At 43.0% G+C, this 10,349-nt stretch overlaps 2 protein-coding genes across 2 annotated transcripts; one reads left to right on the top strand and one right to left on the bottom strand.

Moving 5' to 3' along the window:
- Positions 1-2,471: 2,471 nt before the first annotated feature.
- On the bottom strand, positions 2,472-6,557 carry LOC101783228. Its single transcript, XM_004984995.3, has 5 exons — positions 6,177-6,557; positions 5,984-6,066; positions 3,887-3,942; positions 3,701-3,796; positions 2,472-2,905 (listed from the first exon to the last, which is right to left on the bottom strand). Exons 1-4 carry the CDS (start codon positions 6,346-6,348, stop codon positions 3,718-3,720), a joined length of 390 nt encoding a protein of 129 aa, XP_004985052.1. The 5' UTR covers positions 6,349-6,557; the 3' UTR covers positions 2,472-2,905; positions 3,701-3,717.
- Positions 6,558-6,742: 185 nt separating this feature from the next.
- LOC101782551 (small nuclear ribonucleoprotein SmD3b) lies at positions 6,743-9,945 on the top strand. Its single transcript, XM_004984994.3, has 5 exons — positions 6,743-7,019; positions 7,120-7,172; positions 7,273-7,339; positions 7,441-7,497; positions 9,636-9,945. Exons 1-5 carry the CDS (start codon positions 6,861-6,863, stop codon positions 9,696-9,698), a joined length of 399 nt encoding a protein of 132 aa, XP_004985051.1. The 5' UTR covers positions 6,743-6,860; the 3' UTR covers positions 9,699-9,945.
- The last annotated feature ends 404 nt before the right edge of the window (positions 9,946-10,349 follow it).

The raw sequence follows: 10,349 nt of genomic DNA, 5'->3' as shown, positions 1-10,349 counted from the left end.
TTAGGAACTGCACAGCTGCGAAACCAGCGACAGCAGCAAGCACGACCATGCTAGCATGCACAACATCACAACTCTCTATGAAGGCCGTATGCATCTCTGACTACAACTCATTCCGGATTAGATTGATCTTTTTTCCTCCTATGTCCTATGATATGGAAGAGAACGGGGGGAGAGAGAGAGACCGAAGAAAATCTCACCTGATCAGATCGAATGATCCTTTTCCTCCTTCGTCCATTAAAAATATGGGAAGAGAAAGATATCTAAGATCTTGCCATGGTTATCACAACAGGTAGGATATGAGCTGGCATCTCGTAAGGATCCGCCGTAAACGTGAGGAAGGAGAAGGGAGATCAGGAACGTGTGTTTTTTAGTTTATAAGATTTCTTTACTTTTTAGTGTATTTTGTGAGAATTAATATAGATAATGTAAAATAGTATTTAATTTTGGCGTGGTACATCGAATTTGTAGACGGAACGTGTGAGATCATTCATGGGCAGTCCTAACTATATGCTAGGAAAAATCCCGGAGGGGAATTTAAGAGGCCACTCATTTCCCTGTGTATGAATTCCAGTCACCAGTGCTATTTGGGAGCCAAATCCCGAGTAACTGAAATAATTATAGTATATTTATTACGTACGAATTACAAGTCGGCCTCAAATGTGATGAATTCATAAGTCTCTAATATCTCTTAAAACACATACATGCAATTTAATTTACTAGTGACTGAAAAGAGAAAAGAGAATACGGTGAAGTTAAGCATAAACTATGAACGTTCCTATGGACCTAGAGTAGTACCATACCGCGAAGTATAGGTGTATGTGTAGCGGGGCATATGCACCACTTCATCTTTTAAAATTTTATGTAATTATATCTTTTTAAATAGTAGAATAATATTCAATGCCCAGGATGTTAAATATACATTACATACATATACATATCGAGTAATGGTTTTACCCCAATCAGTGTCTGTTTGATCCCTGTTTGAATCCAGGGACTAAAGACCATTAAAGCAGATGAATAAAGATCAAAATACTCCTAATCAATGCACAAAATAAATGAGGAACGGGTCAAGAACGGGGCAATAATAAGGGTCAGAAGGTGTCCTCCTGAGGCTTTAGTCCTCTTTAGTCACCCTATAAGGGATTAGAGGACCCATCCCTTTAGTCACCATTTAGTCCCTTTATTTGGAAGCTTAGGGACTAAAAGAGGTAAAAAAAAAAGAGGGACTAAACAGGACTAAAGCCTAACCAAACAGGACTGATCCGCTAGGTTCGGTTCATGGTTCCTTTTAATTGGAATGTTGGGCTATTTTGCAAAAAGAAAACAAACCTGAAGGGGTGAGATAGTTCCAAGTGGGCTGCAACTTCTACGTCTTTGCAGGCAGCACATTTCTATATATACTTGAGCCGCTGTGAAGACATGCTTATTTCTATATATACTTTTGTCTACCTGTATGATTTAATTTTTTTTTGTTTCTAGACTCGTTTTCTGTTAATTTTGATGAATGAAAGTGGTCTTTTGGGGATGTTCCCTACCCGGTTACCCCTACTTCCATTTCCTACCACGAACTACTGCGCCAACCTAGATCCACTGAGGTACGGTATTCACCTCTCGCCCTTGCCTTGACCCTTCCCAATCCGTGGGCAGTGAATACCTCGTTGGCATGTCAACCACCATGGTTAGGCTGGCCCCTGCTTTTCCATTGCCTAAATTTAGCAAACCCGTAGAAGTTGATCCTATAGCTAATCTCGTCGGACTTTGCGAGTTGACTTATAACCAGCTAAGTATCGGCTGCTTCCTAAGCTGCGTACGCGCACGTGTGGGAAACGGCCGCGCTCCAGGAACTTCGATCGCCGCGCTCCGTCACCAACAAGAACACCGGCAGCCATGTCGTAGCGTATCTGGCGCGGAGCATTGAGGCCCGGCCCGGGCTCCGGTTGGTACGCGCGGCCGGCCTGGTGCGCGCCTACGAGTCCAGATCAGAGAAGTTCGCATCAGAGACGGACGCGAGTCGTGCTGCGCGGGCGAGGTGATCGTGAGAGGCCGGAACGACGAGAGGGCGGCGGGCCATGGATTCGCCTAGCTCCTGCCCGAGCGCACCGAGCGGCCGCGTGACGAGGGCCGCATGGCATCGTCGTGAGGAAGATGCCGACGGGTTTGAAGAGGCCTCGCTGAAGTAGGCGTGGGCCGAACGCGAGCGCAGTAGCCTGGAATACCTCGCCACCGGCGCGGCAATGCCGTCTTAGATTGTCGTTTCTGTGTCGATCAGTTCACATTTGGAATGACCCATCAAACTTTTGTCTGAAGTAACAGCATATAGCAAAAGCAAAGTTTTTACGCGAAACGTTATGATACCACTTCAGCTTTTGCCCATAGAGGAGCAAACAGACGACCATAGAGGCGTCCAAGAGCCGCGAGTCACACAGTCTGACCTGACCATCGAAGAACAGCAGACGGCAACACCCGACCTAGGACACGGGCATCTATTCCCATTTTCTTATTGCAACAGTAATAATACACCATTCATCGTAGGTTTGCGACCGGGTCTTAGTTCAACTGCTGGAAACTTTGACAGCAAGATAAGTTTCAGGGTCTTCGTGCCTAAATACAATTCTAAACAAAATACCAGACTAGTTCAACATGCAAGACCAAGAAAAGGCCCAGTATACGGATGTTCTGACAACTTCTGGAAAATGTTTGAACTGTTGATGAACAAGGATGCTAAAAATGCCCACAGTAACCATCGTCTTAAGTTAAACGACCAAATAACACTGATACTTAAGATTTGTGCCGAAACAGCATGAAATTCTCTTCTTTGCTCCAACGAGGACACTATACAACAGAAATCCTATGGAACTATGATCTTAACACATCTTCTGAAGGCTAGGAACACCACATGATCCACCTGCATCAAGTTAAGGAAGGAAAAAATGTAACTCAAATGTCCATTTGTTGACAACTACAAACTGAAATCAAAGAATAATAGAATGAAGAACACATGGTGATCAAATTACAAAAAAATTTAAACACAATGGAGATCATATCCGAACACTGATAAAAATTTATGGAACACTGGAACCTCGCAGCTACTCCTCAGCAGGTCGGGAAGACAGGCTAAAACAAATTGACCCCACTGCTTAGGTGGAGGGCCCCATAGGGGAAGAATTTGCTTGCTCACCAGAGCAAGGGTAAGCATAGTTCAAGAATTCCATTAATACATCCAAAAGATGCTGCTGTTATCATGTATGCCATGCTCCTGCTTTACTGAGGCTAAGATACAAGCACTAGCTAGCAGTTATACCATATTGGTATAAAAAGAAAGTAAAAACAAGAGACGAGGATGATGGGGCTCAGTGGATTGCATAATAGGCAGATTCATAAACGTAGATCAAACCAATCAGAATTCAGAAGCACAAAAACTTCTAGTGGAAATGAAAAAGACATATATGCATTCTTGGCTTCATAGCTGGAGCACAACAATTAGGTGGACAACTTCCAGTTTCAGCATGACCTATACCTATGTTCCCATTTATTAATTTCAGCAAACCTACTCCAGTAAAACCCAGTGACTAAATCTTTAAAGTCTGGGTTGACCAACAATTCAAGTGCTGATTTTATTTTTTTCATTATGAAAGTATTATTAAATTAACATTGAACCAATCACTAAGGCAAAACCTACTATGCGCTGAATCACACTAACCTTGAAATACAATAGATCTACTCTTCCTTGAGGCGCTTCTCAGTCTCTTCCAATGCCTTAATATCCTTGTTGTACTTGACAACACGATAAATGCACCTGTAGCAAAGTAAAAAAAAAGAAATAAATTAGTATAAATGGATACTCATGGAAAGTCTGCTAATCAGATTCTGCAGATGAGAAGCTTACCAATAAAGGAGGCATGCTGAAACACATAGTATGACATTCCTCTGTGCTTTGAACATCTGCGTAAGAAAAATCATCATTGAGACACAGAAGAAACAAAGAAAAAATAATATTACAGCTTCCTTCCTATAAAACACGGCAATACGATTTCTTGGCATGCATAAGATTATTGGCTATAAGTTCATAACTTCTAAAGGTAAGGGGGAATCCCTGTAATGATAATATAATACAGCCCAGAATCACACTCACAAGGCACAAAACCACAAAAAATGGGAGCAAACAAATCAAACATGTGAAAATTATTTGAGTGGATACTAACCCGACAGAAGTTTCACAAAAGTTAATTCTGTGCATAAGAAAGTAAATGTTATAACTACAGATGTTCAAAGAAATGGAAAGATACCAATGAGCAGGGAAGGATGAATGGGCAAGGGGCCAACTCTCACCATACACACCTATTTTTTAAAGGTGGGTTACTTTATGGAAGGTTAACAAAAATCGCGTTCTTTCTGCAGATGTAACATTATAGAATATCTTCTGCACAGTGTATGGATAATGGATTTGCAAATGCTGACTTAATGTTTCAATTTGTCAATCTACAAAATAAAGGGGATACCCGCTATTATTTTGTGCCTAACATTACTCCAGCGCGATACTTCTGCCTCAGGTGCACCTAGTTCCTTAAATTGATACATGATCGAAATGCACCAGTCATGATCCACAATGGTTACCCTTTCTTAGTAGAACAAGACCCATTTATCATTCCTCCTAAAGGAAAAAAAAAGTGTATTATGCACTACCGACTTCATTGGGCCTTACTCTTCTGCAATACACAAGAGCATTTCAGATACTGAGGAGAAGTTTAGCCCAAAAGGTGCCTCAGCAATGGTAAATTATCATGCAACCTGCATATTATATGGGATGGAAGGTATATAAACTTCAAAGTTCTTAGCACAGACATCGCAATCGTTGTGTCTTCGACGGACTGCCGCCTGATGTGAATACTGTCCTGTCTTCCATAAGAGATGATATGCACTTGTGGTGTATGGCTGGGGCTCGAGGAATTTCACATCTCCTCGCCCTAGTGCCCTCACAAGAGCAGTTGGGGTCCTTGGTCTAGATTTTGGGTCTTGGTGCTATATAGAAGGTTCCTATTTCAGATAGTGTAAGGGGTTTCTGTACAGGTTTGCCCTAAAAACCTGTGCTGTATTTTTTGGGTTTACATAAACCCTTTTCTTCTTAATATATTTATACGCAGCTCTCCTGCGTGTTCGAGAAAAAAGTTCTTAACACAGATATTCCAACCTCACAGGACAGAATGAATGATGGAATAGTGCAAATGTTTAGGAAGAGCGGCGTCCTTTTAAGAAATGGTGATCTTAGTTAAGTTGGCTGCAAATGAACATATCTTTGATGATATATAGTAACATGGTTCTAGCATAAGAGAAAACCTGAAGTTCCTTTACAAAAAGTAAGCTAATAGGTGAAGCTCATCTGTATCATGTTGTCTGTCACTTGCATAGTGGGCTTATGCATGAAGGATAATAGGTTATGTGTCTATAACACAAGAGTGCATTCGTTTCCTCTGTTACCCCAATCCAAAATTTTTCTTCTGCATCTTGTTCCTAGTTTCTGGTTCTCTAACTTGTGTTCAAAAATATAAAAAAATCCGCTTCTTGCCAGAGCCATTTAAAATTTGGGGAGTAATCATATTACTACCTGGCATATCAAATTGAAGGTACTAGCAACACTAAACCTTTCAAAAAAATCATAATAAGATCTGATCGGACCACTTCATGAGTCCTCAATAGCCACACTTTCTAAACCAGCTCTATGTGTATTGCCAATACTTCAGTAATCCAGCCATAACCATTTCTAAATCTTCCATACTTCAATTTTTTCTCTATACTACCAGTGGTGTTTTTCAAAGTACTAGATGCCAAGAAAATAGAATCAATATAGCCCGACTAAACATCTAGCCCTCTCTATGGGGGAGAACCAGCTACTTAACACATTTTAGACTTAAAAAGCTAAGTAGGAAAACCAAAACCCTAAAAACAGCAAACAAATCTAAACACACAAAGAAAATCGACCACTCACGGATTTCTCGAAACGGATGCGCTCCTCGGCGGTGCAAATCTCCGAGGTGCACATCAGCCTGTGCTCCTTCTTCCAGTAGATATCTGCACTCACATCAGAAAAAAGCTAACCAATCAGAGTCTGAAAGGCGTCAACAGCAGTACAGCACCAGCAGAACTGCAGAAGGTCGGGGAGACAGGGGCCACGCACGCACCGAGGAGCTGGAAGGCAGCGAAGGGTATCACGCTGGCCATGGGCTGCAGGAGTAAGGACGTCAGCGCGACGATCTGGCCCCTCACGGCGCGGGGCGCCGGGAGCGTGACCAGCGCAGCCACCGCCGCCTCCACCGCCACCACGCACGCCAGGATCATCCACTGCAGCGCCATCGGAGGCCCGCTCGACTGGAACACTCCAGAAGCTTCTCGCGCGAACGGGGGGAAGGAAGGAAGAGGGGGAGGCAACTCCGCGGCCGCCTCGGTCTATCTCTCCGATCTGCGAGTTCGTACGCGTGGGGAGCGAAATGAATGTGGGAGTTGGACAGTTGGTTCGGGCGTGTTCGGCTTCTAGTTCTAGGTGAGCGGACGGACAGGTGGATTGAAGCCGCGTCGCATCTGTTTCTTTCGGGCATGCTGCCTTCATCGCCAAGCGATTCGGTGCGGTCGTTTTTCGCGGCGACTTGGGCCGGGCTCCCGTTTTCATTTTTGGGTCGGGTCTTGTGACCAAACGGCCCAGTATGATCCAAGCAAGCCTGCCTCTTTATTTTTCTTGCCCTTCCTCCTCCCACTTCGCCGCCTCCGCTTCGTCTAGTGCCGCCTGCTTTTTCCACGAGCTGGGGTTTTAGCGGCGCGGAGAGGAGGGGCAAGAGGGAGAGAGAGAGGAGGACGACGGGGAAGGGAAGATGAGCCGGAGTCTGGGAATCCCGGTGAAGCTGCTCCACGAGGCGGCGGGGCACGTGGTGACGGTGGAGCTCAAGACCGGTGAGGTGTACCGGGGGTCCATGGTCGAGTGCGAGGACAACTGGAACTGCCAGCTCGAGAACATCACCTTCACCGCCAAGGTACGCTCTCTCCTCCCGCGCTACCTCCGGATCTGAGCCAGATCCCCATCGATTTCGCTTCCCCGAGTAATTCCCTTCCTTTTCGCCGATTAATCTGCAGGATGGGAAGGTGTCGCAGCTGGAGCACGTCTTCATCAGAGGAAGCAGAGTAAGGTAATTGTAAGACTCGATTTGTTTCTCGACGTAATGTTGGTTGAGTTGCAGCGGACTAATTTTTCTTCTGCGGGTGGGTTTCGCCTTTATAATGTTGCAGATTTATGATTATACCAGACATGCTCAAGAACGCTCCTATGTTCAAGCGTTTGGAAGCGAGGATTAGGGTTAGTGGCTGATTTCCTCTACTGTTTTGTGTTTTTTGCTGCGTGACAAGCTAATGGTGAGATGATGCATGATTGTTATGTTTTTGTTTTGTCTAATTTAGGGCAAAGGATCAGCTGTTGGAGTTGGCCGTGGTCGTGCGGTCGCAATGCGTGCTCGGGTAACTTCTGCTTTCCATGTTCTAACTCTATGCACGATGATTGCTTCGCCTTATTCTCTTTTTTGGCATTCACTAGATACTTAACATGATACGATAATCCTGTTTCTATAATTTCTAAAAGAAAAATACAATGTGTATGTGCGCTTGACTGTGCATTGCCTCTTCTCAAAGGCAACACAACAATTTTTGTTTGGGTGACTGTATAGAAATATCTGACGAGTAACCACTGTGAATTTAGAAAGGTAATTTTTCTGGCACACTATCCTACACGTTAAATATGAATAATACTGCAAATTCAGCTTGCTCTTGGATAGCTAGAATTCCAATAAAATATCTTCATTAGTTCTGTAATGGATTGCTGAAGCCTGTAATACTAATCTAATGGGTGTTGTAAAATATTTTTTGGGGGGTTGTGTGTGATATGGCTGGTCAAAGGCATCCCCAAATTTTTAAATGTGCAAAATGCTACTTCAGATAATTGCTATTCACTGCCACCGGATCATCATATATAAATTTCATTTTATCTTCCTTTGCCATAATTGGAGCTTAAAATGACTATAAGTAGAAATAGGAAAAAGGTGGGAATTGAAGAATTTGCTACAAAAGGGAAGATCTTGGTGCAGTTGCATGTTGGAGAAAGGGCCCTCCCCCTTTTTGGAGAAACGGAAAAAAGTATCTAAATTATGTGGGTTGAACAGTGTTTATTTCTTATCGCGGTTACTGTTAACGTATTATGGCTGTGGAAAAATTTGTTGTTTCTGTTATGTTTGTTGGCCACCACCTGCTTTATGCATTGCTCTTGTTGATCAACAAGTCTTTTCTCTAAATTCAGAGGTTGCCCATTAGGATCCGATGGTACCCTAATACTAATATTGTTTCATTTTCCTAAAAATTAATGGCATCCCTTGTCATGTATAGTCATGTTTTATGAAAGCATCTGTTTAGCAAAAATTTTCGTCACCATGAACTGTTCTGCTCTGTGATACAATTGTAATAAACAAGCAGTGTAGCTATGAGTCCATGTATGTTTTGTTGATGTACCTTAATTTGATAGTTCTGTTATGTTCACTCTGAAATACATAGAGATGTGATCTGTGTTGTATGATTGTTGGTTTGCTTTTGATATTACGATGGTGATCTGTGTGGTAGAACAGATTAATCATTACCGAACCAATGTTGTTGATCTTAATTCATTGGATTTGCTGCTCTTTATGATAGAGGCCTAGTTGCACAGAATTTGTGGGATAAGTTTGTCTATTTGCATATGGAGGAATTGGATGAAGTGCCTAGGGTCAGTGCAATAGGAAAAAAAGCTTGTTATCTAATTAAAGCAAAGTGTTGAGTGTTAAGATTTTCTTATTAGAACTTTAGATGGGGTTATCAATGGTTTGCAGTGAGGATGGGAACAGTATAAACTGGTAAGGGTGCATGGCATTTATGTTTCTGGTCATATCATAGTCCTTCACTTTAGCTGGTACCGCGAGGCAAAATGAACCATGGAGGGGTTTTCTTTTCTGCTCTTTTGAACAACAAAACAAATGTAATGTGGACTGGACGAATTGAACATGTTCAAATATACAAATTAGGAGAGGCTTTATATCAATATTGACCCTTTCCGTGGCTAGCTTCAGCCTTGTTTTTTTTTCATATCTACATCTTTAGCTGGAGCTGTAGAATGTAGATCTGGTCAGGTGGGAGGGAGTGATTGGGTGGTGGTGGGTCACATCTTTCAGTTCCTTTTAACTTGTAAGATAAGATTCTTTTGAGCTTCAAACATGTTTGAAAAATCTCCACTGGCCTGAACATTGTGTCATCATGGCCGACAAGTTCAGCTCCTGGTTGAATTGCTGTTGCAGGATTGAAGCAATAAGCATGCATGATGCATCTTGTGAACTCTACAGAAGTTTTTTATATATATAAGTTAACTCCATACTTTATCTTATATTAAAATGAGAGAACTGAGCACATGGGATGATACTGGAATCCAAATATCTTGGTAAAATGGACTATGCAACACCTGGAAATACCTGTAGATTACTGTGATTTGTTAGAATAAAAGGCAGAGGCTCATTCTGATCTGAATTATATTTGGAGTTGTGCATTATAATTCCTAAACTTCTTTACCTGCCAATTTGTAGGCTGCTGCTGGCCGTGGTGGTGGTCCAGTCGGGCGAGGTGGTGCACCTCCGGTGAGGAGGTAGATTTCTTCATGGCATCGCGCAGCTTTGTGGCTGAGGTTGCTGTATTCGGTATCAGTAGTTAAAAATTGCCTATGTGCCTCCTGTATGATCTATCGCTCAAGGAACGGATGTGGCTTGTTGTTAGTGCCTGTTTGATGGGTTAACGGTGGACAGAGATGGTAGCTTGAAATACAATCTGTTCGTCACCCTGTTTGAATGAATGGACCAATATGTTTGTTTATCCCGTGAAGGAATTAGCTTCTGTTTTCGTCCCGCAGCATATGTGGTAGCTGTTTTGATTTGTCAGAATGGTAATTTTATCTGAGTATTTCTCTCGAAAAAGGTGATTCATACTCTTCATCCAATCTTGATCTGGCCCCTTCGGCATTGCTAGGACAAGTGAGACGCCCTGTGCGGCGTTATATAATGTTTAAATTCCCATTTGGTGGTGCCACTGCCACTGCAGTCGATTCCATCTTCCACGACGCGGTTTTAGGCTACGGTCGCGTCCCCTCGGTGGCTGGTGTCACTTCCACAGTTCCATTGTCGTGCGGTGCTCCAGCAAATGCTTCGAGACCTATAGGATCATCTAACGTGCCATCGGCGCCTATAGGATCATCTTCCCTAGCCTCTTCCCCTGGTAGATCATCCATACGGTGGGTACAAAGAAAA

Source organism: Setaria italica, chromosome IX (genome assembly GCF_000263155.2).
Source record: "Setaria italica strain Yugu1 chromosome IX, Setaria_italica_v2.0, whole genome shotgun sequence".
Taxonomy (NCBI): domain Eukaryota; kingdom Viridiplantae; phylum Streptophyta; class Magnoliopsida; order Poales; family Poaceae; genus Setaria; species Setaria italica.
Note: the sequence above shows the minus strand (reverse complement) of the source record. Positions and strands in the feature narration are given on the sequence as shown.